At 52.7% G+C, this 27,806-nt stretch overlaps 8 protein-coding genes across 8 annotated transcripts; 3 read left to right on the top strand and 5 right to left on the bottom strand.

Moving 5' to 3' along the window:
- The first annotated feature begins 354 nt into the window (after nt 1-354).
- Nucleotides 355-2,547, top strand: PV09_06221 (uncharacterized protein). Its single transcript, XM_016359822.1, has 2 exons — nt 355-1,505; nt 1,559-2,547. The coding sequence occupies exons 1-2, from the start codon at nt 507-509 to the stop codon at nt 1,910-1,912; spliced, it is 1,353 nt and encodes a 450-aa protein (XP_016212270.1). The 5' UTR covers nt 355-506; the 3' UTR covers nt 1,913-2,547.
- Nucleotides 2,548-4,129: 1,582 nt separating this feature from the next.
- PV09_06220 (uncharacterized protein) lies at nt 4,130-5,180 on the top strand. The gene has a single exon (XM_016359821.1). It carries the CDS (start codon nt 4,184-4,186, stop codon nt 5,051-5,053), a length of 870 nt encoding a protein of 289 aa, XP_016212269.1. The 5' UTR covers nt 4,130-4,183; the 3' UTR covers nt 5,054-5,180.
- Nucleotides 5,181-7,236: 2,056 nt separating this feature from the next.
- Nucleotides 7,237-12,490, bottom strand: PV09_06219 (uncharacterized protein). Its single transcript, XM_016359820.1, has 2 exons — nt 8,270-12,490; nt 7,237-8,210 (listed from the first exon to the last, which is right to left on the bottom strand). The coding sequence occupies exons 1-2, from the start codon at nt 12,260-12,262 to the stop codon at nt 7,605-7,607; spliced, it is 4,599 nt and encodes a 1,532-aa protein (XP_016212268.1). The 5' UTR covers nt 12,263-12,490; the 3' UTR covers nt 7,237-7,604.
- Nucleotides 12,491-13,040: 550 nt separating this feature from the next.
- On the bottom strand, nt 13,041-16,152 carry PV09_06218 (phosphatase PSR1). The gene is made up of 5 exons (XM_016359819.1): nt 15,719-16,152; nt 14,392-15,560; nt 14,187-14,336; nt 14,031-14,129; nt 13,041-13,967 (listed from the first exon to the last, which is right to left on the bottom strand). Exons 1-5 carry the CDS (start codon nt 15,807-15,809, stop codon nt 13,755-13,757), a joined length of 1,722 nt encoding a protein of 573 aa, XP_016212267.1. The 5' UTR covers nt 15,810-16,152; the 3' UTR covers nt 13,041-13,754.
- Nucleotides 16,153-19,011: 2,859 nt separating this feature from the next.
- Nucleotides 19,012-20,186, top strand: PV09_06217 (uncharacterized protein). The gene has a single exon (XM_016359818.1). It carries the CDS (start codon nt 19,178-19,180, stop codon nt 19,829-19,831), a length of 654 nt encoding a protein of 217 aa, XP_016212266.1. The 5' UTR covers nt 19,012-19,177; the 3' UTR covers nt 19,832-20,186.
- A 1,331-nt stretch (nt 20,187-21,517) lies between these two features.
- PV09_06216 (uncharacterized protein) lies at nt 21,518-22,124 on the bottom strand (the record flags this gene model as incomplete). The annotated part of the gene is made up of 2 exons (XM_016359817.1): nt 21,518-22,013; nt 22,075-22,124. The coding sequence occupies 2 exons, from the start codon at nt 22,122-22,124 to the stop codon at nt 21,518-21,520; spliced, it is 546 nt and encodes a 181-aa protein (XP_016212265.1).
- Nucleotides 22,125-23,800: 1,676 nt separating this feature from the next.
- On the bottom strand, nt 23,801-25,066 carry PV09_06215 (acetate kinase; the record flags this gene model as incomplete). Its single annotated transcript, XM_016359816.1, has 1 exon — nt 23,801-25,066. The coding sequence occupies one exon, from the start codon at nt 25,064-25,066 to the stop codon at nt 23,801-23,803; it is 1,266 nt and encodes a 421-aa protein (XP_016212264.1).
- A 538-nt stretch (nt 25,067-25,604) lies between these two features.
- On the bottom strand, nt 25,605-27,785 carry PV09_06214 (CTP synthase; the record flags this gene model as incomplete). The annotated part of the gene is made up of 7 exons (XM_016359815.1): nt 25,605-26,747; nt 26,794-26,874; nt 26,926-27,130; nt 27,189-27,374; nt 27,431-27,495; nt 27,670-27,676; nt 27,736-27,785. The coding sequence occupies 7 exons, from the start codon at nt 27,783-27,785 to the stop codon at nt 25,605-25,607; spliced, it is 1,737 nt and encodes a 578-aa protein (XP_016212263.1).
- Between the last annotated feature and the right edge of the window lie 21 nt (nt 27,786-27,806).

Here is a 27,806-nt window from a genome sequence, read left to right as displayed (position 1 = left end):
TCGGGAGCTTTCAGGGGCAAGTAATGTGGCGTTCGCTGCGGGAGACGAAAAGGCAATCGAGGCCGTGAGACTGACGGGAGTCCTACCTGTCCATGCCCGGTGAATCGTGGACGAGCACTACTACTAGCACAGGTACGGAGGACCCCAACAATTGGATCGAAAACGTCCCCGCTGCCGTCACGTTCAGCGCAGCACCTGGCGGCTGGGTGGCAGAAAACAAGCTTTGGGATGTGCGGTGAATTGTGGATCTGATGAGCGCCAACAGAAGCTGAGTGGAGCTCCGATCTAGCCCCTGGGTTTCGTGCTCCATCTCAGGTGAGGCAGCGAAGTAGTCACGTTAATTAACTGGCCTATAGCACTGCTCTGCTACATGACGGCCTGCCTTTCTTTTATCCTATTCTTGGTCCTGCGAGTCTTATCTCTCTTCTTCTGAATACGACCGTTCTCTGTTCCTTTTTCTCTCATTGCAGTTCACAGAGCCGCTTCATGGGGTCGTTCTGTCCACGATGCTGTTGAGACCAGACGTCTGGAACCGCTCGGTGAAGCTTGCCGTCGCGGCCACCGTCTTCTTCGCCTTCGTTCTCTGGATTCAACCCCCTCGGAACCACCACGGCCATAGATTCAAATCATGGTTCTCGCAGCCGAGCCATCAGTGGGGCTCTTACGGAGGTCCCACCCAGACATCTGTCACAAAGGATGGGTGCCCCGTCGCGTCCGACGCCGACAACGTTGTCATCACCGTGAAAACAGGCGCTAGTGAGGCGTCCGCCCGAATTCCTACGCAATTGAGAACCACGCTAAAATGTCCTCCGAACATCCTACACTTCTCCGACATGGAGCAGACGGTGGACAACGTCACCATCCATGACGCCCTCGCCCCGATCCCTGAGTTTGTGAAGATTGGGAACCCAGACTTTGATCTATACAGGGCGCAGCAAGCTCGGAAACGCTTAGGCTGGCACGACGAGCCGGTCACTGAAGAGGTGAAAAAGGCTGCGTGGACGTTGGACAAGTACAAGAATCTACACATCGTCGCAAAGTCCTACTGGCTGTTCCCGGACAAAAAGTGGTACCTACACATCGATGCTGACACATATCTCGTCTGGTCCTCACTTCTGTGGTGGCTCAACACTCTTGACCCATCAAAACCTCTCTATACCGGCTCTTTAACATGTTTTGGAGACGTTAAGGCTGCACATGGCGGCAGTGGAATATTGCTATCAAACTCTGCGGCAAAGGCGATTGTGCAGGACAACAGTTCCACGATTCCTTCGTGGGATGGCCAGGCGCGTGATCATTGCTGTGGCGATGAGCTTGTTGCGCAGGCGTTGAAGGACAACGGAATTGAGATGCACAATTCGTGGCCGCTCATCAATGGTGATACACCGTTCACAATTCCATTTGGTCCGCAATTCTGGTGTGAGCCCGTCGTTACGATGCATCATCTCAGCACGAAAGAAATGGAGATCGTTGCTGCATTTGAGCAGAGCAGGCCAAACCGTTCTGTAAGATTGTCGAGAATTGAGGACACCACCGTGCTTGTACTAATTGCCGTCAGGAGCCTTTGTCTTACATGGAACTATTCAATGAACTCGTCTATGACCATATTCCCGAAACAACAGTTGACGACTGGGACAACCTTTCGGAGGGCATCACACTGCCCGACTGTCCGTCCTTTGAAGCATGCATAAACGAATGCAATGAAAACGACGGTTGTTTCCAGGCTTCGTACGATGGCTCGGAGTGCATCCTAGGTACGAGAAATTTCCGCGTGGGTGTAGAAAAAAAACCAGAGGAAAGCAAGAAGTGGCAGAGCATGTGGAACAAGAGGCGTATGCGTGAGTGGGCAGTCGTCCACGTAGACTGCACAAATCTGCATGTCGCGTTCAAGGACTCATTTGTATGCGGTTGAAGAACCTTCAACTTGCTCCAAGAAAATATCAAAATCAGTAACCCAAGATTACAGCGTTACGCGCTTGATACGGGGTTGCGGCAAACAGGTCGCTCGCTTCAGGAGATATCGACGACTTCTTGGTTCGGCTAACTGCTATTTACATACAATGGTGGCTTGATCCACCATTGTAGGTAGCAAGATGGCACCAGGAACACGCCGAGGGAGCAAGCCTCGTAGAGAACCACTGAACTCAAAAAAAGATATCCGAGCGGATAAGCGGTGGCCAACCTGATCTTTTGTGGAGAAGTAAACACGCAAAAGTCGGAAACATTTTTTTTTTCATGCATACTGCTACACAGGAATGGCAGAATCAGTGCGAATAATTCACGAGACGATTTCTCCATACGTTGGTCTTTGCCCTGCTAGTACATCAACCCCGCTTCAAGATTCTGCTTGTGGAACAAAGAAGGAAACTAGCCTACATACGGACAATAATCGAATCATTCTAGATTCAGTCTAAACATAACGACGTAGCTAAAGCGATAAGGAGGGACATTGTAGACGCCCATTAACTTGAAGCATGTAGTTTCGAATGGTTTAAATTCCAGTTACCTTACGGCATACATGTTCAACGACCGATCAGCTCAGGCAGCCATGCACATCATTTGGTCTGGTGAAGCGTCCTGTGTATACTACCATGTATTGGTCTCAAGCAATTCGTATGGAGCACTTCCGATACTTATAGCTTCCTGCCGGATGTTTGCCCGTTCATCGTTCCACAAGCACTTGTGACATGATCAGATATCGTATGCTTACTCTGGACGTTGTTACTAGGCTCGATAAAAACGGACACGCATGGACATTTCCCGGACAAGAATGTCTAACTTTTTTCGTGCATCCAGCGCTCGCTGAGGACTTCTACAATCGTTCTGCTTCCGATAAGACACGGGGTCCAGATCTCTCTCAAGGTCGGACAAGTGGAAGTGATTTGGTCTTGCTTGTTCTGCCGAACTGTCACACAGCATCCACAATTCCAGGGAGCCAAAGTGCTCGAGTTGCAACAAATTCCCGTTGACTTGGGCCCCGCTTGCCCAGCGGGAGGTTGCGTTAGTGTCACACGTTCCTTCAAGGCGATGAACGCTGCTCTCTTGCTCGTATCACAAGGAGACACGGGGAGGAACAAATTCAAGAGCTTCCCATTGTACTCAACTCCCCCAGGTAGAGGTAATGACACACAGCTACGGCTCAAAGAAATCTAAATACTGAAACATACGGTTTTGGATTCGCTGTAACTGCGTGCTCCATGCTGCTCAAATCGGCAGAGCACGGCGAGGTTCCGCGCGGTGGTTCTGCATCCAAGTCTCACACCTGTTGGAGCCATTTCAGAGCGGCATTTTCGGGCTGCTATGCTGTTGTTGGACGTGACCTTGAAGCATCAGTAGCCAATCCGCAATTGTGTCCTACAAAGCTAGCCACCCAAGATGTGGGCTTGGTCAGTGAACACCATTTCTGAACCTGCATTGCTTGATCTACAACGTAATCTACTTCACTTTGGTCAGAGCGTGGTATGCGATTAGATCTACATCCGAGCTCCTTCGAAGACGATTCCTTCCCACCATACGATTTGAGAGATTCGTCTGCTTTTGCCCAACTAAGCTGCTACTACATGGTCTTTTATTGGCAGTGTTTGCTTTCATTTTTTTTTTTTGAGCAATTTCTGAATCAGAGAGTTGATGTCACGATTCTTCCTTCCTGGCTACATTTTGATCAGTACGCATGTCGATACCTTCAGGGCAACGACCGACGCAAACTGCCCACACCGCGATCGAAGATTCAAAAGCAGGCCGCATGTCAATCTTGATAGAAAGTCGGACTCTGCCGACAATGACAACGACCTCTTATCAAGATGGACCGCGACAGCTGCCTATGCGCATCCAGCTCCCACCATTGACCTTAGCGCCTGGGTTGTGGCATCAAGAATATACTCCGTCCGGTGCCCGAAGCGTTCACCGATCTACTTCGACAACGCAGCTTTTGCCGTTTGACTTTTCCAGATGCACGCGAACACCTCCCAAGAGCAGGCTTCCGTCCCGTCTAGCTGGCTCGTCGCCGTCTCCGGTTCGTAATGCTTCGGACTTAGAATGGCATGCCCTTCAAGGAAAAGGCAGGATCGAAGATCTCCGCCAACAGCAGGATGAACCTGTCAAATCTATCCATGAATCCTCAGCCGCACAACTTGGATCTTTTCAACATTTTGCACATTCGAGCTGGGACCCATCTAAAGCGCGAATGAGACTGGCTCAACCTCATGATCAGAACATAATTCCAGCTCCTCCGCTGCAATTGCCGCCAGTAGGCTCAATCTCGACCAGACGCCCGCCTGAAATGGCTCCAGCAGCAGAGCCGCGACAAGGCACTCTAGGAGCACCTCGACCAAGCCCCGATTCTAGACAAACACGTGCAGTTCAGCGATCCTGGCAGTCACCACAGGTCCGCGACGTACGCGATCGAGTGGAAGACCTGCGCTATGAGCTCAAAGTGCGTCAACAACCGATCGCAGCCCGAGCGTGTGGTTTTGGGGAGCGAGATCGAAGAGTGATCGACCCCCCACCGATAATACAATTGACCGTCAGCGATGCGCACACGAAACAAGTCGATCTTGACGAGCTTCGGTACTCACTCAATGTGGTGCATTGCACTTTGTGGAGCGCCGACGGCAGACACGAAGAAACAGCTCTCGTACAACCAGACAAGAGGGCCACCCGCAGACTTATGGGTCAGCTCGTTGCTTCACCTTCGGTGGCCAAGGATGAGCACGACCAAGAGGGCTGCTTCTTCTGCTTCCCCGACCTTTCGTGTCGCACGCACGGCAAATACCGACTTCGCTTCGTGCTCATGAGGATCGATCCCGCCAACCTCGTCGTCGGCGGAACGTCTCCGATCTTGACCGAAGTCTTGAGCGACGTGTTCACGGTGTACACGGCCAAGGAATTTCCGGGGATGAGGCCGAGCAGCGCGTTGACGCGAGCTTTGAAACTTCAAGGGTGCAACATCCAGGTCAAGAAGGGAAACGAGAAGATGTTCCCTCGTAAGAGGCCTGCCGTAGGGACCGGCGACGCTCCCACGGACGGTGATCGAGTTAAGAGGCTGCACAACTGATCTGGATCGTACCAGAGCGATCACAGACGGCCAGCAAACGACGTGCAATATATTTTATCGTGGTGCAAAATACCCCCAGGATGAGGTGCTGGTCTATCTTATTGTAGGCGTACTACTTTTGGAGCCTTTTTCTGGTATGAAATTAGGCCCTCGATGAAGAACATGGTGAGTGCATGAACAAGAGCTACAGAGTATCAGGACCTTACAGTGGAGCACATGATTAAGCGATGCGATCAATTTCACACCTTTCGAGCATTCAAGTCAGCAGTTCTGGTGTAAAGTTGGTATGGATTTTGTGACATGCTCATATTCGTCCCTTGCTTTCGAACGCCACCTTCACTAAGCAATCATCAAATTCAATTTATCCATCTAACTTACCCTTTGCCGCTCATCAATCGCGTGACAGGCTTCTTGTCTTATAGAACTTCGTAGAGATCGCGGCCTAGGCCAGGCGGATGCCGAGATTACATGGCATAGAGAAACCTTCATTTTAAAGCACGAAAAATTTTGGAACGTTGGAGCCAAAGACCGCGATGACTTTCAGAAAGATCTCGTTAGGAAAAGAGCGACCGTATCGTCACTTCATCTTGTCTACTCTTGATGACTTTACTCATCCTGCCGCAGTATCTCGACAATCGTGTCGAATGATGTGTGCGGTCTCCAGCATCCTCATTCAGATATCACCACGTTCATGAAGCTCGTCACATCTAGCAGCATAGCGCGGCCCAAACCTTACGCAACACTTGCATTTGAGCGTTACTTTGCACAAGGATTTCCGAATCGTGTATATCTGCTTCCTTTTCGATTGGCAGCCTATAGGCCATCTACTAGTGAAGGGACACCAAATTTTGATTCTCGAGCTCCCTGGCCAGTCCTGGCGTTGCATCACATCCACCTCAGGTGGTAAGAAGATAGCCTCAAGTGAAATTCAGCAGTCCCTGCCGCTGCTGATTGCCCAAGGGCGTTGAACCACGACTAGAACTAAGACGACGAGCGGTGAGCATTTGGCTCCAGTTCTGAAGGACCCCTAGACGAGCGAGCGAGCGAGGGAGGGACAGACCTTGAGGAAAACAGCCGCCGGGATCTAAGCTGACGCTTTAGCAGAACCGGAACCCCCGTCTTCTCGCGAAGCCTTTGGGACGCCTTGTCCTCATCCGCCTTTTTACAGCAACTGTGATGGAAGTCGCCTCCAGCGACTCGACCGTCGTTTGATAGCGACCCCGCAGGCTGAGCGTACGCGGATCTGTCCGCGAGAAAACCGCCGTCTTTGCCGTCTAAAAGCCCGAATGAGGAGACGTCCCCCCTTCTCCTCCCCCCAACACCTCCCGTCGACGTCGCGGAAAGGCAGCTCCTGTGGGGGGGGGGGGGGGGAGGGGAGAAGTTCACGACACGCTGACAACGGCATCCTCGGGCGGCCTTGTAGAATGGGATCCCGACCGCCTTTTCTCATCGGTGGGAGGTTCTGTCTTTTCCGACCTCGAAAGACCATCCTCTCCTGTTTCGGCCCTTGCTGATCTTCGACCTCTGCGTCCGCTACCAGAGCCGGAGTCATCGCCGGGATGGCCTCGAAAGAAAGGCAAGCCTTATGTCTTTGCCGGCATGTCGCCTTGCACGTCCCCATCCACCCAGCCAAGATCAGCATTTGCCCTTTGATATGGCGCTCTTATCAAGCGGCGACGGTATTTCCCCAAGGAAAAGAGCTCCTCCTCCTCCTTGGGGGCTTTTTTTTTTTTTTTTTTTTTTTTTTTTGAGGCCGCTCCGCTTACCCTGGCTGGACCGTCTCACGCCTTTGTTGAGAAAAAAGCAAACTCGGGTCGTTTCAAAAGCGTCAGCGTCTTTGTCCAGTGCTGATCCTCTGAAGTCGACGCTTTTTTGAAGGGGGGAATGAGCACGTGCGGTGGTGTAGAATACAGTATAGGGCCAATTGGAGGCTGCAGGAACACTTGTTTCGCGCCATGTACGCGGTTCGTTGACAGAGCAGATGAAGCCTGCAATTGTAGCGCAAAGCATCGCCTTCGACATTTGCGGTACACGGTATACCCTAGAAGCCAGACGGACTGCGTGGCACCATCACAGCTATCGCTTTCACCCAGAGCGTGATATCACGGCATTTTAATGTGTTCAACGCGCAGTATATTCCTCGAAGCACGAGAATTAAAGAGAGCCCACAAAGGCATTGAATAGTCGGAAAAGCTCTGTTAAGTTAAAAGACATATTATTACGCTCGCGTGTATCCCCTCGATTTTACTCCACCCCAACTCCTCGCAATGCTGGAACGCGGCATTGTTACACATGACAAAGTACATAGAGGGTATACCGCTGTCCGTCCATCGCACAGATAGACTTAGAGATACAGACGCAGCGGGGTTTGCCCGCTTGCTTTCAAGATATCCATCATCATTCGTGCATACAACACCGTCACAGTTCAGGTCCCACTTGTGTCATGGTCCCTCTGGAAAAAAAAAAAAAAACAACCGGTTGCAATTTTCGCGTTTTGTGCTAGAGTTAAAGATGACAGCGCCTTGCATCTTCAAGATCCACATTGGACAATTCATTCCGAGTCCGGTACGTCGAATTCATCCGCGGCCTTCTTCCCGCGCCTTGAGGCACGCAAGGGTCTTACAGTCTCCTTCGTTTTCATGGCAGCTTTTGACTCTTTTGGGGTCGTCTTGGCATTATCTTTCGGCGAGGCCTTGGTGGTGCCTGGTTTGGCGACAGACCTTTTCGGGGTATTCATCTGCCTGGGAGTTGCTCTCTTGGGCATTGGTTTTGCACTACGCGTCGTTCTCGCCGGGCTGGAGTGTTGTGGAGTTGCTTCCTCTTCTCCCGAGTCCTCCGCCTTATCGTCCTCACCTGCATTGCTCATTTCATCGTCCTGGTGCTCATCCTTATCGCCTTGTGCGTCTACCATCTCCTCATCTTCTTCCGACGACTCTGCATCGGTACTTACTTCGATGTAGCTCTTGTTGGCCGTAATACGTCCACTGCGTCGCGTTCCACTCGAAGCCATGTTTGCCTCGGTAGTGTGAACGCCGTTCGTACGTGATTTCTTCGGCGTCTTGGCCGAGCTGGGCTTCCTTATCTTGCGATCTGAAGATTCGGTCTTAATCTTTTTACGAGGTTCGCCTGCAGCAGCTGTGTTCGCTGCACTTTTCCTCTGTTAAACGCAGGTTCAGTATGTGTCAACTCAATCATGCTGCAATCGCAAAAGCATACCTTCTTGCTTCTCAGGGCAGTCCTCACTTCATCGTCCAAGGACTCTTCCAGATCTCGTGGCAAATAGTTCGTCATTGCAACCCTCTGTGCAGTCTCATGATCTGGAATTGAAGTGAAAATGGCTCCGGGCAGTCTCACTCTTCCTGGCCAGGCTTGCAATGTCCATCCTTGGCTGTCGAGATACCTCCTTATAACTCCTTGACTCAGATCGCTAAGCATGTAAAGGCGATTGTTTATCGTTTGTAAGAGTTCTTGATTTTTAGGGTTAACAATGCCGTCTTGGTGTGCCTTGACGCGCTGTGCAACGTGGTAAACCAGGCTGAGATTGTCCTTGGTACCAACGGTTTCGACATAGAAAAGGATGTAGCCCATGAAATCTTTCAATGACTGGACGAGCTCCACGTCTGCTACCGGAGGAGATGGCCAGTCCGGGTGATGCGCCAACAAGCTAAGTAAGCGAGCAAACGTTGCTTCCATAGCCGTATCTCTAGCCTTGCCACCCGACATAGCCACCGACCGTGCTCGTAACCAAGTCACAACACTCGACTTGATGGCCCGATCGGGTTCGTGACCCAGCAAAAAGAGTGGCGTGTAGAACTTGTTTGAGATCTTGCCCTGCCCAAGGTACTTCATGATTTTATTAACGAACCCCGCTCGTACTTGCGGGCGGGGGTCCATGGCAACGATGGCAAGGCCGTTGAACGCGGACGGCGTTAGTCGCGCGCTGAGGTGCTTTTCGCAGCAAAGCTTGAGGAGCATTTGCGACGCCACAAGTCGCATTCTGGACTGGTGAGCGGCAAGCGAAGCCTGGTCTCGAGAGATCTGGCCACCCTTTTGTATCAAGGTGTTGAGGAAGGTAAAGACAGGCTTTGTAGCCTCGTCCAAATCCGCGTTATCAGGGAAGGAACGGAGACGATTTCCGAGGATCTTGAGCGCCCATATCTTCGCCGCACAGTTGTCATCTGGAATGTCTGACCATTCCGGATCATCCTCACCCTTGACCGGCTCAGGAGTCGACTGCTTATTGGTAAGCACATCATTGATCGCGATGCTCACTACAGCATCCGCGTCCTCATCATCGAGATGTTCCGAGCCAAGCAGCATGAGCTGTCCCAATGCAGCCAGTCTATTCAGAAAGTTGCCCTTCCCATACTCGAAGCCTTCGGTGCAATGCTTGAGGATGTCCTTTGCGTACATCTGCTTCTTGTCCGCTACCAGTAGAATGATTAGGGCACCATACTTGGCCGCTTCAGGAGGCGTGCCATGATTGATGAAGCTGAACAGCGCCTGGATGAATTTCCGGTCCTTTGGCACGTCTGCTGGGAACTGCCTCGCAAACTGTGCGCAAGCCTTGAGATCTTGGACAGCGCCAGGCTCGTTTGCACGCTTTGCTGATGGTGCATCCGCCTCGAGCGACTTGCAGAGCTCTTGCACGTGGGCTTTGAAGACTTCCGGTTTGTCCTTCGAAATGTGACTAAGCACCTCGTGCGCTGTTTCACCTAGTCCACTCTCATCGCTGCGCGAGAATTCGATGATGGGTTGTACGTGACTACGGTTGTACAAAAGGACGCTAGCCCTAAGCACCAAAATCGTCATTGTATCCACGAACGTCGGTGACGCATTCTTCACCTCTTCCAGCTTCTTCGTGAGCTCGAAATATGCGTTCTTGACCTTTTTATAGTCGCTCTCGGCGGCTAAGCAGAAACGAATCAACGAGTACGAGCGTCGATCGTGCGTCCTCGCAAACTTCCACATGTCGTCCATGACTCGTGCACCGTCAGGTAGGAAGTTCGTGTGTGCCTCAATCAGCCTTTTAAGTCTGGCTTCGGCTGCTTCCTCGTCGTCCTCGGAGACTCCACCGTTATACTTCTCGCATGCCTCAAGGAACGAGAGCATGTATCTAGCCAGTTGAATCTGTTTTTTCGCAAGGGCGAAGAAAACTTGCTTGGCGCGTTCGTCGAGACCCTTCACCAGCAGCAAGATGCGCTCGGTGCGTAGCTTGTCCGGGTTGACATCGAGCGCGTCGCCTCCTTGGCTGTGTCGAGTGCTGCGCTGAGAGTTGCCGTTCGAGATGGGCTTGCCCTTGATTGGTGGGTAGGATAGCGGGAGTAACGATTCGAACAGGATGCGATCGACTACTACACTGATCTCAAGATCATTTATGTAGTACGTGCACAAGATTTTGGACGGTATCGAACCGAACAATTTTGCCGTCTGCTCGCTGCCCTGCCCGATCGCACCAACAGCCACGCCCCAGATCCTGCCCAGCAGCTTCAAGGCGTCGTTTCGTACATCCTTTTTGCGGTCTTTAACACGCTCAGCGAGATTGCCAAGTATCGATCCTTCGTCATCCACGCCCCCGAGATTGCCTAGCTTCTGAATAATGTCTTCGTAGTCGAATCGCTCAATCGCCTTGACGGCGTTGTGCCGCACTTTCTCATCAACGTCCATTAGGCAGTCGGCAAAGGCTTTGGAAAGGCTCTGCTCGTCTTCCACGCTGAGACCGACGCCTCCTGCAGAGGTCAGAATGATCCTCCCAACAGCAGAAGCCCAGGCAGCGCGCACCACAGCCGACTTGTCGTGCCTCCGGGCAAGGAACCCTTGGTAGACCTGATGATAGCGAGTTATGAACGAAATGGGTGACGTCGGCGTCGTAAGGAAGTCATAAACTTTGATCCGTTCCGAAGGGTCGATCAAGCTCTGTGAAGGGTATGCAGCGGGATTCAGTTGCGTAGTCGCTGGTGGCCCGGCGTGGCCAATGCCGGCGATCATGTCACCTACAGTCTCAACGGCCAGCTGACGCTTCTGGAAATCTTCCTCCGACAGCTCATTCTCTAGCAGCGGGATGATGTCGCGCAGAACGTTGGGAGTGGCCCTCCACAGCTCCCGCAGCAGATCATGCGCCTTTCTAATCTCTTCCATGTCCACTGCGGATTGAAGTGCAACATCGTCATCCTCGTCGTCTAACTCATCACTCGTCCTCCTCTTGCCTTTCTTCAAGCTCAGTCTTCCCCCGCTGTGCAGTGATGTCGACGCGTCAGCCACGACGCCGCTCCAATACCGTGTGATGTTACGCGCCATCTTGTCTTGCGACGCATTGCATATGTTCTTGGCCATGTTGTACGCCGGCGGCGCCTCTTTCAGCAGCAGTAGCAGTGTGCCCTGGTGTTCACTTGGTGTCACTGCCTTCTTACCCTTCGCTGCCTCCGTAGCCTTGGGACTTGTCCTCAGGAATTGCGACAGAATGATCAGCGTAACCTCGTTCGGTAGGGCGTCCGTCTCGTCAACGAGCGTCGATAGTACAGCTGTCATATGGTGCTCCACGTTCTTGCTGAGCTCCTCGCTCGAGCTGCTCTTCGACGGGCCTCCCAGCACGTCAAAGCATTCCTTGAACAGAATTTCGATGAGCGCATTTGCTCCGGGTGTGTCCGTGAGTAAGATTATGGACTTGACCTCTGCAAGCGACTTCAACACGTACAGATGCTGCCTGTTGTACGCATTGGACGGATCTGCAAGTGCGGGTATGATCTCCTTGACGATCAGACTGAATATGTCCTTCATCTGCTGCTGAGTATACGGCGCGTTTGGCGCACATAAGCGGAACACGTCCACGATACAAGCGGCTGTCAGCGCCTTCACGCCCTTGTCCTTGTGTTGCAACAATTGCGGACTTGCGAGCTCCTTCGCGGCAGTTTGGAGTGACTCGGGCGCAACTTCATCCTGTTCGTAGCTCTGGAGTTCGCGCGCGAGTGTCTCGAGACGGCGCAGGAGTTCGGAGACAGCAATGGGCCTGCCAGCACGCCAGTTAAGCGTCTGGTTGAACTTCAGAGTTTCGACGTTGCCGCCGTGGCCTGTGCCGGTGACTTCTTCCAATTCGTCCTCGTCCTCTCTCGCTTCTTCCTGGTCTTCGACTGCTTCATCTTGCTCTTCAATCCGTGGCACCTCTGGCATCGTAGCGGGCTCACTTGCCCGTTTGCGCGTCGTTCGCGGCATGGCTGATGTATATGTGTGCGTGCCTGGGCGCGGTGTCGTGTGCAGAGGAGATCGAGGCTGCAGCAAGATGCTCGGAGCGGGGAGATTGATCACACGGGGATTTGTCAAGGGCAAATTTATGTGGCGACAATGCAAGATATATCGCGCAAAGATCTCATCGCATGCCGATGCATCTAACGGATGTTCGAGATTTATTCGTGCGACGACCGGAACGACTTTTCGTGTTATTCTTTGCGAGTTAAAGCTGGAGTGAAGACCAAGCAGCGAAGCGGAACGCGACTCGTACGCGCCGGGTTTGAGCTAAACTTGAGGCGACTAAGACTTTTTGAGCCAACGACCATGACAATCGACCCGCGATATCCACTCTCTTAAGGACTGCACATGAAGATAGAGGGCGGGAGGTAGGGAGAGGGCGAGAGAATGAGAAAAAAAATGGGCTTCGTAACTCGCTACAAAAAGGTGACCGATGTCATCGTTTGCTTCATGCCTGTCAATTGCACGTAGCCCAATGCCATCATGCGTGTATACAAAGCGCTACACAAAACTCCTACTCTGGACAACACGAGGCACCAGTTCGAACTTTTTCCAGTCAGTTTTGCATGCCTATGTGATATCTCCTCCCATCCGCGGCTTCTCACTGTCTTTCGCCTACAATACGAAAGAGCTCTTCCAACGCGTCTTTCTACTTTGCTCTTCCGTGCATATTTGAAGACTCCAAACCTTTCTCCTCTTCTTTCTGATAGTGTAGCGCCCAAGTTTTCGGGGGGGGGGGGGGGGGGGGGCCTCCGTGTTTATAGCCCCGCCCGCGCGATTCGAAATGAAACAACAGAGCTTGCTCAGTAGGGAATGGTAACCGTTTTACAAATGACATATGAAAGACTTGACGCATCCGCTTCAATTTTTCTTGCGCGGAATCGTCCTGTGTGTGTGTGCGCGTGCGCTTTGGCCTTTTCCAAACTTTCAAGGAGTCGCATCAGGCAAGTGGATTTTAAACAACCATGAAACAGAAGTAGCGAAATAACACACAGAGCAAATAGAAATCCAATGATGGTGATAGTCAATGAAAAATAACACTTTCGAATGCCCTCCCACCCACAAAAAAAAAAACGCCTCGGAGATGCTAGCCAAAGGAAAAAAAAAACATCGAAGCCGCTTGCTGTGGCGCTGGAAGGATTGGCAGATATAGGTCCGAATCTGATGGGATATCTCCTCTTCTGCTCGTTCTCGCTGCATGCTATCCTATGTCCACCCGGGAAACCTCGTCGTTTGCGCGGAGCCGGATACGAAGCAGCCTGTGCATTGAGTTGCCAACAGCGGAGACAAGAGCTTCACGCATTGACCGGTGGGTGAACTGGGGAAGAAGTGCGCGCCAAAGTACCGCGCATATGTTGTAGATCGCCGTAAATGGGTATAATTAGACAATTAGGTTTCGGACTACACGTTTCATGCGTGATGCAGCATTGTATGCAGGGCTGAGACAAACGGGAGGGCGCTATATGGAAACGTCAAGAACGAGGCTAACGTCATTGACCTGAGGTCCAGCCAGGTCTTCAAGAACGGGGATGAGGTCGAGCAGCTCGTTGTCGTGGGCGTCTGAGAACCAGGAGGATATTGGGACGGCGTGGTGCGGGTGAAAGATGTACGATGTGGGCGAGTTGTCGATAATGATTGTGTCTTTGAGGTCGCGGCCTACTTGCGAAAGATCCTGTGTCATGTCGCGATTAGCAAATCAGCCAAGCGCATAGAATGGGGTTGATCGAAGTACTACCTTTACGTAATTGCCTTGGTGATTGTAGCAACTTTCTCTGAACAGCCGGTGATGAACAACACCGTGGATATCGAGTTGGTCGAGGAGCGGATCGCCGTACTGGTAGAGCTATTAGCACTTGATCGCAGTCGTCAAAGCTAGCAGCTCATCACGAACCTTGGATACAGACGCTGTGAACACGACGACCTCGTAAAGCTCGCCAACCCGTTTCATAAACTGGTCTACACCGGGTCTTTTGATGACATAAACATTGTGATACTGTCCTTCAATCTCAACCGGAATTGTAAAGTCTGCTTGGTGCAAGATCTGCTTTGAAAATTAGTTTTAGAATCATGGCATGAGCAGACCGTGCGTGTCGAACCTTAAAGCTGCTGTGAACGAGAGTTTCGTCCAAGTCAAGGATCAGGCACTTTCTGCCCTTGTGTTCCGGTCGTGGAGGACCGAGCAGCCATTTTTGGGTCTCTGGTTGGCCAACAGGGAGCTCTGGAGATTTCGGAGGGGTGACTTGTGCTTGCCGTTCTGCCAAAGGGGGTGGAGGTGGCAGATCGATTTTAACTTGCGAAGCATCCTTGTGCAACAGCTGCGCCCCACATTGTTCATCGGTAGTTTGCACCTCGTTAACGGAAATTGGAACCGTAGCACCCGCGTCTGTCATCTCAATATCCGTGTCCAGCGCTTCCTGTCGAGGGGTTCGATCATGGATCAATTGCTCATCGGCAGGTGTGATGGGTGTCGGAGCCTCCACGGCGATAGACGGACCGTCTGCGGCGGACGCGGTGTCTAAACGACTTACTTGTCCAGGCAACGGTGGTTGTGGCTTATCTCTGTTGGATGGAGCTCGTCCAATGCTGCCAGTGGACGGAGGAGCCTTGTCGCCGCTGGCATCCGCGGTCGTTGCACCCTCAGGAACCTTCTCGCTAAGCGGCTCCTTGGAATCGGCAGTGCTTGAGTCAGCAGTGCTTGGATCGGGCTTCGCCGCGACATCAGTTCGCTCTGGCTTTGTTTTCACGGGCTTGTTTGCGATGCTCTCATCATCCTCCGGCACCTTCGCGCCGCAACACAGGAATGAGAGGAACCCTCCCTTCTTCTTCTGCGGGTTAGTCAACGTGCGAGGCGAACCGCTCTCCGGCGTGCCGGCATGCTGCTGCTTTTCCGACATGATTTGCTGCTGTCGTCTGGAGCTCGCGTTGCTGGCAGCTCTCCGCTTGCCCGTCAGACTACGCTTAGAGCTCCTGGAGCCGAGGCGGATGCTGTTTGACGATCCTTGAATGGTGTCGCCGCTTAGACCAGTATTTGCCGACGGCAGATCCTCATCCGTGTGTGAAGCACCGGTGGGGAGCTGCAGATTGGAATGCTTGCGGCGTGGTCGCCCGTCGGGATCAGCCTCGCTACTTCGTGAAGATGAGGAAGCCGGGCGACCGTCCCTTTTCGGGTTTTCCTTTGAGAGTTTGTTGCGAGAGGATTTGCGGCTGGGCGTGAGGCGGCTGGACGATGCGTTCGAGCCCTTGCGTGCGTCGCCGCTATCTATAGCTAGAGATACGCAGTCAGTACAGGCAGGCGAGAGACGTAGGAAGAGAGCGGTGAGGCCGGCGAGGGGGGCAGCCACGACCGTCAGGCGCGTGCTGCCCGCCGGTAACGGGCGCCGCCTGCCGCCCAGCCGAGACAGCGTACGAAGCAAGCGCACCTACCTGATGCGCCGGCCTGATCGGCCGATAGCAGACCTGCGTTGGTCGCGCCTTCCTGAGCTGTCCTCCCGCTTTCGGATCTGCTCAACGACATCGGCTATTGGCGACGATGCTGATGCGGGCGGCGATGTCGAGACGTGACAAGGCCAAGCCAAGTGAGCACACTGATGCGAAGGGCCTCGGGCGGACGGGGTGCAGAGCTGGGAGATGTCGCGTCGTGTACCGCCCAGGCTCGGATGGCGTGCGTTGAGGGTGTGGCGGGCTCGATCGGGCGACGCGGCGGAGCGAAAAGGCAGGCACGAAGAGCAGTCAAAACGGAGAGGTGTTATGGGGATGCCGTGGGCACATGGAACGGGGTGCTAGAGGGGAGGACGGGCGACGGCGTGGTATGGAGACGGTACCGAAGGCTGGACAGGAGTCTGGACGTGAGGTTGGAAGAGAACCCCCGTTGCAGCGCAAGTGCCGTGATGAGCGCGGAACGCGCACTGGCCACCCGGAAAGCTGCCAGTTTCGCTCCCTGCCAGCCGCGCAGACGGGGTCCAAGCAGCCAGTGCAGGCCGCGCCGTGCCTCGACGTCGCAGCTGCGGGCGGGCGAGAACAAAACAGCCGCGGTGATCTTCGTTCTCCATCCGCCCCGATCGCAACTTGCATGAAGTAAGATGCCGCATGGACTTTGATTTCACGCTGTCCACGAGTGCCTCGCCGGCGCACGCCCACAGACGATCGCTCGCGTCCCCGCCGCGAGGACACCGTGAGGGAGATCTGGGCTGGACCGTCGCGCCCGACGCGGCTCTCAATTTGCGGCGCCGGCATGAGCAGGGCGCCGATCAGCCTCGAATTTCAAATGCCACTTGCTTTTTGCTCGCCGCCTTTTGCGTGCCGGCACCACCTCGCTACGAAAAGTGGGCGTGCAGTCGCCAACCGCGGCCCAACGGCCGTGAGAGTCGGGTGCGGAGCACAGAGGCCGTCTGAACGAATCTACCTGTTCAGCCTTCCGTGGACACGCCCGTGCCGATTGATGGACGTCCAGCGTCAGAGACGGTGCTGAGGACGAGGAGGATGAGGATGCCGGATGCCGTTCCTGGGGGTGGCCCGTGTGGCCCGCGCGCAGGCCACAGGACTGCTCCCAATGATGCTGCGTCTTCGAACGGCCGTCGCCGGCGCCCTGAGCGCGAAAGAGCCTGAGAAGCGCATCGAGTTCGCCCGTCGCTGGCCCGTCCGTCCAATCAGCCAGCGCCCAGGCTTCAAAGGACATCCTTAAGCGCCTGCAAGCTTCTGGTTGCCGCCGACTCACGGCCGCACACACGTCCCGGCGACGGTGCGTTTCCAACGGCAAAGGCCTCCCAGGCCCGACGTGTGCATGAACGCTACGCACCACCAGCGCATCTCGTGTATCCTGCTTGTCAGGTCCTCGCTCCCACGCTCGTGCAAACAGGTGCTATTTGCCGGTACGCAGCGGCCCCGGCGTGTTCGCCGTCTGCCTTCGTCGCCAAACCCGCATCTACCACGGCGTCTGAAAGTGCCATGCTGTCCTTTCCATACCTTTTTGGAGCCCGAAAGAACGGCTTACGCAGCGTGCGGCGTTTTCACCGCGCACTGGTCAGGCTTTGCTTCGCAGCGCGTGCTCGACGGCACTATTGCACCACGACGTGCAGAAATTCGCGGCTACGTGGACGTGCAGATGCAGAACGTCGATGCTTTTTGCTGCTCTAGACAGGATGCGCAGCACCCCCACAAAGCCTGCTCCATTGCAATTACTGGCGCCTGCAATCGGCTACTGCGGGAACGTGTCGGTCGCGCTCAGGACGCTCAATTTTGCGTCATGAACGTTCAGTATCCTCCGTCTCTGAGCCTCCGTCCCTAGCGGATCCCTGAGAACGGCAGGCGGTCACATGACACACTCCCTTCCTTATCCCCGACTCGACGAGATGGCGACGAAGAGACGATGGCGGCACATATCCCATACTGGGCTAATAACTGTGCACTTCGTGTAATGTGATACCCTCTTGAGAGGCGCTGCATATCCTGTACTTCCAAGCAAGACGCGAAGTCGTCTTTTTTTGACATTCGTCAAAACTGCCGTGGATTCATCGACACCGCCCATATCGAATCAAGCCAGCGTGTGTGAATTGCCCCTCCGCTGGCTTCCAATAAATGCAACGTGTTTAAATCACGGGACTGTGGACTCACATGACAGTGTTCTTGCCAGTCCCCAACGGAACGGCTTTCTGACTCGTAGGATCTGGGGAGACAACAAGGGCACAAAGGCAAACCAGTCAGCTTATGATTCTGCTATGGCGGTCCTGCGATCGATATGAGGCGCGACCAGGTAAGGGCATTTCTTGACTCGCCTATGATTTTACTATTGCAGCACTCCACGCGCCTGAGAGGACACATCGAAGCAGCACTGGCAACGCAACATGTAACCCAATTGAACTACCTGTTGAACGGATCAAATAAGGATTCCATGTGAACGTAAAGCTTTCTTTCGTGATCAGCAATGGCATTTCGAGTGTTTACGGACAGTGGATGACGAAATGTGCTGAAACAAGTGAATGATACCTCTTTTCAGCTCAGTTCAAGCACCACGACCGTGAACGGAGATCAGCAACGCATGAACAAAGGAAGCTCCTGATCGTATCAAGTGACAAGGCATCGACAAAGTCTTTTGTCTCTTTGCTACATCTCTTACATTTTTTGCCAGTCTACTTCAAGAATGATTCAAACTTGACAATTATCGCCAGACACAATTCGTGTTTAAATGGTCCGTCGAGGAGCTCTACCGGATCGCATCCTGTCGACTGCTGCGGACTCGATCAGTACATCCTCAATTAGCCAAGATGAAGTCTGCTTTGAACGTGATATGTTTGTTAGCAAATGACCATCTTGGTCTCCGGTTGTCTCTTACTGCCTCTGAATTGGTCTATTTTGTTGATGATGATGCACATCTGTATTAGTTATAGCCGCAATGATACGTACGATTGAGCACAGGAAATGGAGCGGCGGCGCTGACAGGGACACTAGACAAAATTTAACCAGCAAAGCTGAGCGTACTTTGCACCTTGCAATTCCAGCTATCACCAGCACACAGAAGGCCACCATTCACTCGACATAATCCTTTCCATCAACGCGACAATACTTGCACTTATTCTAGTCGGACCTTTATTTCAACTCCTGCAAGCTTGTCTCCTGATACTTCCGCTGATGTATCCGCTGATGCTTCAGCAATATCAACACTGTCTACTCTCGACAAGAATGGACAGAGCCCTTCACACAGTGAGACCAGGAGACAGAAAACCAAATATAATCATTCGAGCAGTCCAGGCAACGAGGAGCAACGCACTCTTTTCGACTCATCGGAAAGAAGGAATGCATCGAAAAGTTGGGAAGAGAGCATCCGGGAAACTACTTTCGTACCCAAAGCGATGGTCGAGCTTAACATGATGGAAGTCGCCGCATTATATGAAGCCGGGAATGGAACAGGAAATGTCGACAACGAAACTGAAGTGTCCTCGAAAAACCGAGGACATCGAGCCCGGGATTCCTTCGGCCTCACCTGACTACCGCTTCGCAACCATGGTCAAATGGGGCTGGGTTCGAGAAGAAATCGCCAGGAAGAACATTGCAAAACAAGTTGACCTCAGGGAGACAACTCTCAGGACTTTCACCGAGTGGGTCAACGACTATCTTCCTAATGCAGGAGGACTGCACATGATGGATGCCCTTCTACACGCTCCCGACCGTGCGCTTGTTCCCTTCACTACCGAGCGCGACCAAGAGATCGTAGGAACGGACTGGGATCTTCCTCCTGCCACAATCGACCCCATCACTGGCGACGTCATAGGCGGCTTGGAGGCCGACGACCGCGCTCAAGCCGATGTTGGCGACGATTCCTGTATAAACATTCTGCTCAGGATAATAGTCCCTGTGGCCGTGTACGTCTTTCCCAACTACAACAAGATCGAGTTCGCGTGCAAGGTTGTTCGACAGCCCCGGATGGTGCACAGTCTCACTGCTGGCGAAGCCAACAGCGCGTACTCTTGTCGTTTCAGTCTGGGAGATCTGATGGGGGGCTTGACTATAGATTCCACCCAAGAGTTACCAAAAATGGAATAGACTACGGCGTCAATACCGAGCAGTTTTCGCAGGGGTTTCTAAATACTACCGCCTACGCCCTGTGGTGTTTCGACCAGCAGAGTCCTATGTACCTGTCTGACACGGTCGCCACTCATGCTCCGTACGCTACAAAACCAGAATACTGCCCCTGCTTTGGCCAGGCATCTACTATACAACCGCTGAACCCCGTATCGGCATCAGAAAATATTTGCCTGACTGAAGAACACGACCATAGGTTGAGCAAGAACGCGTGCTATGAAGGCACCCAAACCTGATCCATGAAGGTGCGCGCAGGAAGGCGCCTGGTAATGGTCGGATGCCGGAAAGGGTTGACCGTCGCCGTTGAAGCCCAGCCGTGGGACGATTACAACGCAACCAAATCCTCGAACGAGCTCCACCACGTCTACTTGCCAGCGGAAGGGTTTTTCCATGTGCAAGGCGGCCTCGAGCTTGGGGCCTTGCACTGCGCGTTCCGAAACGTGCGTCAAAGTGAAGAGTAGAGGCCCGTATCAGTACGACAAGCCGGCGCAGGCCTGGAAAGCCGCCCAGCTACGCGCGCGTGCCGATTCGCCATCGGAGAGCGGCGACGCCATCAACGTTTTCACAGACTATTCGCCCGCGCGCGAGTGGCTCCCGCCGCAGGACGAAGCGGAGGTGTTGTTAATGCAAGCCGCTCATGCAGCCTAAGACGGTCGGCATCGTACACGTCTTTGGTACGAGGGCACGTATTACGAGCGATGCGTGTGTTATTATGACACGCATAACCCCTGCAGCTCTGACACGACGCCGTCGCTGATATCAGAAGAGAGCGGCGCTAAGCACTACGAAATGTACCTCACTGAATTTCCAAATCCACCTGCAGCGGATTGAGCACATTCAGCACTGGCTACGCTACGCTACTCCAAGATAAGCGAGGGAAATCCGAGAAGAGGGCGAGGAAGAGAGAGTCGTAGATGACGTCGCCGACAATGCTCCCGCCAAGTTCACGTGGGTCGCACAACGACGGATTCTTCCTCAAACACAAAGATCAGGAAACGAGCGCACCCACGCCTTTGCTTCAGCGCAGGTCTGGCGTGTCCTACTAGAGGCGAAGACCCCCTCCTGCTCGGGCCGATTTCTTGGCCGATCTCCGCTTTGTGCCCGACGGCCCGGTCTGCAAAGACGATCTCATGATTGTCGAAGGTTGAGCCGCCGGAAACGTACCGTTGGCTGCTGCCCAAGGCTTTGGGGGGGGGGGGCAGCGGAACGCTCCCGTGTGGTACGGACTCATGAGTATTGAGCGCATTCTGTATCAGTACAAGCCACGTGATCAAAGTTCACGATTGCTGTCCGATTGCGCACCGCTCGGTAAAAGGTTCTTGGTAAACCTAAAGTTGACTCCTGCATCAGGTCTTATCTGAACATTCTTTAGTGCATCCTGAGACATCACAAGTAGACGCAGGCATGAAAGTTAGAATGGAAATGTAACATATTATTTGCAAATACAGTGGTATTCCGCCAGGGAAGACAAGTTGTCACTAGGGTACATAGCAACCGGAGCAACAAATATGGTTTTGAATACAATTTGAGGTCTGGAAAAAAAAACCCCCTATTCGCACACGCCTGAGGCATAAATGAATGAATCTATTGAGACTCCTGGCGGGCAAGAAGCCAATCCCACCAAGGCCAAGGTCGAGTGATGAAGACCTATGGCTGTGATGCGACACGCCGGTTGGACCTGGCTTGAGGAAGACCTGCGAAATGTTCTTTCTCTCCATCGTCTGGTAGTGGCGGCGACTTTGCATAGTCGCTGGCCATGGTCTGTTCAAGAGCCTTTACGATATGTGCAGCTTTGCACCAGTCGCACATGCCAACAGCACCTTGCTGATTCCGTGGAGTCATGCAGCGAGCCAACGGGGTGCTTTCGTTATTTTTGACCCAGTTGTCTGTGGCTTGCGACTGAGCTTGGGGAGATGAAGAGGGAAGTTTTAGAGAGAACGGAAGGCTCGCCCGCGGGAATTCGGTGACAGTGCCACCACAAGAGCCCACATAGCTGACTTTAGTAGCTGCATGTGGACTCTGCGGCGAAAATGAAGAGGTTGACGCTACGGTAGCACCGTCAAGGTGCCGGTATTGCGCGTATGCAGGTGCGCTCTGAATCGTATGTGAAGCTTTCGCAGCTTTACGATGATTTAAATGGAAACTAAAGCATCTCAGAATCAAAGAATAAGACTGCTGTTAAGAGTATGGAGGGTCATACTGACCTAATGGAGGACAACGGACGCGGAGTGCTTCCGTCTTGCAGTCGCGACATTTCTGTATATGGCAAGTTGAATAGAAGGTGGATCACTAAATGCACATGTAAAGTTTGTCCGCTTGAAGAGGGAGTAATGGCGCGTTTGCGAAGTCTTGCAGCAATAATTCAAGCCAGCCGAGATCCTTTTAAAGTCTCCAGTGTAAAGTGTCCGTACGAGAAATGTGTCGATATTCACCTCACAGGAGGTCCTGATTGGAAACAAACTATGCATGCCATCGTCGGTAGTTCCGCTAAAAGGGAACGATACGAGGGCCCATGAAGTGATATAAAGATTGCTTAGTGAAATTTGCCACATGCTCTAGTGGGTGTGTTACCAACGTGGAGATCACATCTGCTGGGAACGAACCAATGGCGTGCTTGTGCAGGAAAAAGTAGATATGGCTTGGCCTGCAGGTTCAAGCGAAGCTGGCTTCCTCAAGTGATTCACGCGGCGGATAATCCATGAATTGCCTCTCCTGTATGCCAGGAACGGGAGCGCATGCAGCCGAACGGTCAGGCATTTGGTTCCAGAGGAAGAGCACGGCTAGACATTACTATGTCGTCATACCTTTGTTCTTGAGTCTTCAGAGAACGGCTGAATGTGGAAAGCTTTCCATTCCTCGAGAGAACATTATACTCTGGTTCTTTTGAGGAGGGGTGGGTTCGGTTCGTCCGTAAATTAAGCCATGGCAACAAGCCAGAAGAGTTATCAGGGCCTTTACCGCACAAATTCCTTCCCTTACGCGTCGTCAACGAGTCCCCAAAGGAAGATTGCAGGCCTGTACAAAACCATGCTTTTTTTCCCGCTTATCTCCGACTTCTGTGAGAGAGAGAGAGGGTGTGTGTGCACCCTGTTACGCCATCACGGCTCCATTAGTTATGGCCAGCAGAGCCGCATAGACCGTCATTTCATGGGAGAACCAAAAGGAACAACAGGAGAAGAGACCACATAATTTTGCGGTGAGTTGATGGGAGAAAAAGAAATATAACGAAGCGAATGATTGGTCTCGATATGTTGGTCTCGACATGTCTGTGAGAATGCGGGGGAATAACCGGACAGACAGTGGAAGCGAAGAGTGACCGGTCAAGACGACCGGTCAAGATTAGGAGGGCAACACCATGTCTGGAGTCAGTCAAAGAAGTGGTCGCTCACCGAATCTTGACTGTTTGCAAGACGCTAATCTTGCACGTTGTCACGGGTGAAGTGACTGACGGCTTGAAATAGAAATCCTCTAAGTCATGCCGTCTTGCGCTCGTCACGGTTGACAAGGCTTCGGCATCGCCTAGCCTTTGAGTGACACGTCGGGCACGGGCGACAGGCTCTATTCCGCTTCTTCGATCTGGGACACGTTGGGTGCCAATATAATCGCTCTCGTCCGATGCGGACGGGGGAGCCGATAATGTTTGCGTGGTCGTCGATAACCTTGAACTACTACGAGGCATGGCGGCCAATGAGGAACGAGTCTTGGCGGAGCTCGCCAACATCTCATTCTCTTGATTGAATCACCTGCATTCTTGTCTCCCTCCGGCTTTCTTGGGGAGGTGTGGAATCGCGAACGCTTGTTGCTCAACGAATTTAGCTTTCGAACCGCACCTCTGCACTATCCTGGGAGACTTGTTTGGCAAAAACAATTGGCCGATCATGGCGGGCGTTGAATCAGAGCTCCAAAAAATGACGAGCATGCTGAGCACAGCTACCCATCCTTGGCCTGCTTCTCGAACTCCTCCGCATCCTCGACACAACCCCTTGCCATCTCCAGCTGCTCGTCCGTTTGACACACGAGAACCTTGTGCTTTGCGCTGCCCCCGGTGATGTCACTCACCACGCCCTTGATCTCCTCACTATTCTTGCCCTCGTCAATGCCAAAACCAAGACATGCCGCACCTTCAACGACCCGTGACCTCAGCTTCGAGCCCTTTTCACCAATCCCGCCAGCAAATACCAAAGCGTCCACGTCACCCCTTAGCGTCACGTAGTACGAACCGACAAAGTTGAGGATGCGATTCGCCACAAGATCGAAGGCAAGCCTGCACTCTTCGTCCTCTCCTGAAGAGATCTTGCCAAAGTCCGTCGTGCCGGTGAGGGCCTTCCACCCGCTTTCCTTGTTAAGAATCTGCTCCGCCTGTGTGATGTGTAGATCCTTCGTGCCCGAGCTGGTCAGCTTCCCGGCGTCGTGTGTGTAGTGGAAGACGAGGCTCGGATCCACACTTCCGCTTCTCGTGGCGCCCGGAAGGCCAGCGAGTGGAGTGAGCCCCATCGAGGTGTCCCAAGATTTGCCGTTCTTGATCGCGCAAGCAGAGGCGCCCGAGCCCAGATGCAGCGCAATGATGCTCGTCTGCTCGACGGGCTTCTGCAGAAACGCAGCCACGGCCTTGACGATAAAGCTGTACGATATTCCATGAAACCCATATTTCCGAAGTCGGTTCTTCTGCGCGATTTTGGGGTCGATAGGATACGTGCTGATGTGCCTCGGAATCGTCGAATGAAACGCAGAGTCAAAGTACGCAATGTTCACCGCTTTGGGCAGCTCTTTGTGTGCTGCCCTCACGATCGTAAGAGCTCCTGCGTTGTGTAGAGGGGCCAGGTCTGACAGTATTTCGATGTGATGGTATGTCTCCTTGGTTATGACCTGTGCCCGTGGATAGTCCCCCCCGTGGACAACCCTGTGCGTGACAAAGGAAATATCGTCGCGGTTCGACAGCTCCGGTAGTCCCTCATCCTCTTCCAGGTGCTGCATGATATACCGGAAGCCATCTTCCTGAGACTCGATACCCTGTAGCTCCTGTCCCTTGATGCTTCGATTCCCTCGACTGTATTTCAAGGTTGGAGGCGGAGCCGTAAGTCCATCAACTTGAACCACGGCAAGCTCTTCGGGGTCTTTACCTTTGCCAACATCTTTATATACCGAGACTTTCACCGATGAAGATCCTGCGTTGACGGAGAGAATTACTCGAACCATGGTTCAATCAAGCTTCCTGTCTAGTACCCGCGTCTAGAACGAATGGTGTTTGATGTCGGCTACGGAACTCTTCTCATCACAGAAATATATTGAAAGGACAGTGCTCTGAGATCATTCAGACGCTCACCAAAATACGGCACGATGCGGATGCAACCGGTGCAGATGGCATGGGTGTGACATCACCAGAGCTTTGAAATCTGGAGGGAGCTTGACGACAAACAAGGATAGTGCCCGCGCACGGAGTTACATGTTGACGAATTTGATCCAATTAATGCATGTATCTTTGCAAACCAGGCTAGTTTCTTGTGCTCAGTGGACAGTAGCTAGGAACTAACAACGTGCGAATTCCTGACACATTTGCCAAGGTCAATCCTCCAAAACGCCTGAGAATCCGTACTCCTCCAGAGATTTCTAACCGGATCAGACATCACTCCCAATACCGCATCCAATGCAAATGTCTAGCCCAATGGCTGTTTAACCAGATATCTATTCGATCTTTACAACGGTCATCCGTGCCCATGCAGTGTCATTAAACGCATCAGAAGTCGTGTGTCCCATTGACGCCATTGACGCCATTCACGCCATTAGCTAACGATTTTCCTTTCACAAGCATATTCTGCTGTCTTGTAATCTCTTCCAAGATCCCGGAGCTCGCTGCGACCAGACCAAGCAACGGTTTGCTTGGATCAAGGACCTTGCTCAAAAACTCTGGGTGGTATTGCACCCCCACGTAGTATGGATGGTCCTTCAGCTCCACGATTTCCATACGCACGTTCTGGTCGTCCTTGCCGATAAATGTGAGACCAGCTTCCTCCAAGCGGTCGATATACTTGGGATTAACTTCATATCTGTGCCTGTGCCGCTCATCGACGCTGTCGTGACCACCGTATAGAGCTCGAAGCTTGCTCCATTCTGAGCCTGGCTGGAAATGCGTTGCGCGTCGACCGAGTCGCATGGTCCCGCCCATGGTCGTTTTGTCGATTTCAGGCATGAAGATAATTACGTGATCGTCAGGGCCTTCTTTTTGAAACTCTTCGGACGTCGCGTTAGTCATACCGCAGACGTTTCTTGCGTACTCGATCACTGCGATTTGCATGCCTAGACAAATGCCCAGATATGGTCGTTTATTTTCTCGAGCCCAATTTGCTGCCAAAACCATACCCTCAGTACCACGGGTGCCGAAGCCACCAGGAACAAGTACACCGTCTGCTGTACAGACATCGTGCCATGCTTTATGATATTTTGCTGGATCGCTGTCGCGGTAGTGGGACTCAAGCTGTTCCGAATCGACCCACTTGATGACCAATTTCCGACGGCATCGCATGGCAGAATGTTCCAAGGCTTTGATAACACTGAGGTACGAGTCTTGAAACTCGACGTATTTTCCAACCATGGCAATCTCTACAAGATCGTAGAATTGCTGGTTTGGCATGGTTAAACTCTTCCACTGGCTCCAGATGTGCTTCCCTTTTTGGACCATGGATGGGCTGACCTCAACAGGTCCCAACTTTAAGAAGTCTCGCAAAACGGTAATTAAGCCTTGTTCTTCTAAGAGCACGGGGACTTGGTAAATGGAGGGCATGTCTCGCACGGCCAAAATCTGCTCGACATCGACTTGGCAGGCTCGGGCAATTTTCTGCAACGCAGAGGGTTCCAAGGGCTTCTCACAGCGACATGCGATCTAGAAGAGTTAGTGGAGGAGATGATGCGATGATGGATCAGCATACCAGGTCTGGAATAAGACCCGCGCTGCGCACAGCTCTGACCGCATGCTGCGTGGGCTTGGTCTTTTGTTCGCCATTGATTACCTGAAAACACATTTAGCCACATGATTGCTGCTGGAGACAAGAGCAACGAACCGGCACGTAGGATACATGGATCTGTGCGAAATTTCCGCGGCCAGCACGCGATCGTAGCTGTGTCAATGCCTCCACAAAAGGCATGCTCTCAATGTCGCCCACCGTACCACCAAGCTCGATCACACAAACGTCTGGTTCTTCCTTTGTGTCATCTACCGATATGCGACTGACCCTCTCGATCCACTCGAGTATCGCATCCGTGATGCTGTTCATCTGTCAGCGCTGCTGACCTTTCCTATACTCGATAGTGCAGAGAAACTGACTGTGGAACCACCTGAACTGTCCGGCCTAGATAGTCGCCCCTCCTCTCACGCTCGATAACATGCTTGTAGATTTTTCCGGTCGTGATGTTGTTCTCACGAGTGAGGTTGATATTCAAGTACCGTTCGTAATTTCCAAGGTCAAGATCTACCTCGCCACCGTCGTCGAGCACAAAGCATTCACCGTGCCTAATTTAGCATTAGTAATGCGACCTTGGCATGCCTTCTCCCATCTATGGACGTACTCTTTCGGGTTCATCGTTCCTGCATCGACATTGAGGTAAGGATCGATCTTTATGCTCGAGACGTACTGCGCCAGTCAGCATTTTAGCTGGGTGGAATGAGGAGCGAACACTTATCTTCAATCCTATAGTCTTGAGCAGTAAACCCGTCGAGGATGCCTTTTACATTGCTCTATGAGTGTGCTGTTCACAAGGACGCGTCTCAAGGACACGCATATAAATTTTTTTCTGAGAAGCCTTACAATGATCCTAGGCATAGTTAACATGGGAGCGCAGGAGAGAAAAAATAGTTGAGTGGATATACAGACCCTTTTCCGACGCCACTGATAACACCTCCAGAAACTAGAACGTACTTCATTTTGAATTGGAAAAAGACGTG

This window comes from Verruconis gallopava, assembly GCF_000836295.1.
Source record: "Verruconis gallopava strain CBS 43764 unplaced genomic scaffold supercont1.21, whole genome shotgun sequence".
Lineage (NCBI taxonomy): Eukaryota > Fungi > Ascomycota > Dothideomycetes > Venturiales > Sympoventuriaceae > Verruconis > Verruconis gallopava.
This window is presented reverse-complemented; position numbering and strand designations above follow the sequence as displayed.

Bases quoted from the DNA above. Each gene is read 5' to 3' on its own strand.
- PV09_06217 (XM_016359818.1), top strand. From the start codon at position 19,178: ATGAAGCCGGGAATGGAACAGGAAATGTCGACAACGAAACTGAAGTGT.
- PV09_06219 (XM_016359820.1), bottom strand. From the start codon at position 12,262: ATGCCGCGAACGACGCGCAAACGGGCAAGTGAGCCCGCTACGATGCCA. The intron at 8,211-8,269 runs GTATGCTTTTGC...TGCGTTTAACAG, and splicing joins CTGCCCTGAGAAGCAAGAAG to AGGAAAAGTGCAGCGAACAC.
- PV09_06218 (XM_016359819.1), bottom strand. From the start codon at position 15,809: ATGTCGTTGAGCAGATCCGAAAGCGGGAGGACAGCTCAGGAAGGCGCG. The intron at 14,337-14,391 runs GTTCGACACGCA...TTTTCAAAGCAG, and splicing joins TCGTTCACAGCAGCTTTAAG to ATCTTGCACCAAGCAGACTT. The intron at 14,130-14,186 runs GTTCGTGATGAG...TAGCTCTACCAG, and splicing joins TCACAGCGTCTGTATCCAAG to TACGGCGATCCGCTCCTCGA.
- PV09_06221 (XM_016359822.1), top strand. From the start codon at position 507: ATGCTGTTGAGACCAGACGTCTGGAACCGCTCGGTGAAGCTTGCCGTC. The intron at 1,506-1,558 runs GTAAGATTGTCG...AATTGCCGTCAG, and splicing joins AGAGCAGGCCAAACCGTTCT to GAGCCTTTGTCTTACATGGA.
- PV09_06220 (XM_016359821.1), top strand. From the start codon at position 4,184: ATGAGACTGGCTCAACCTCATGATCAGAACATAATTCCAGCTCCTCCG.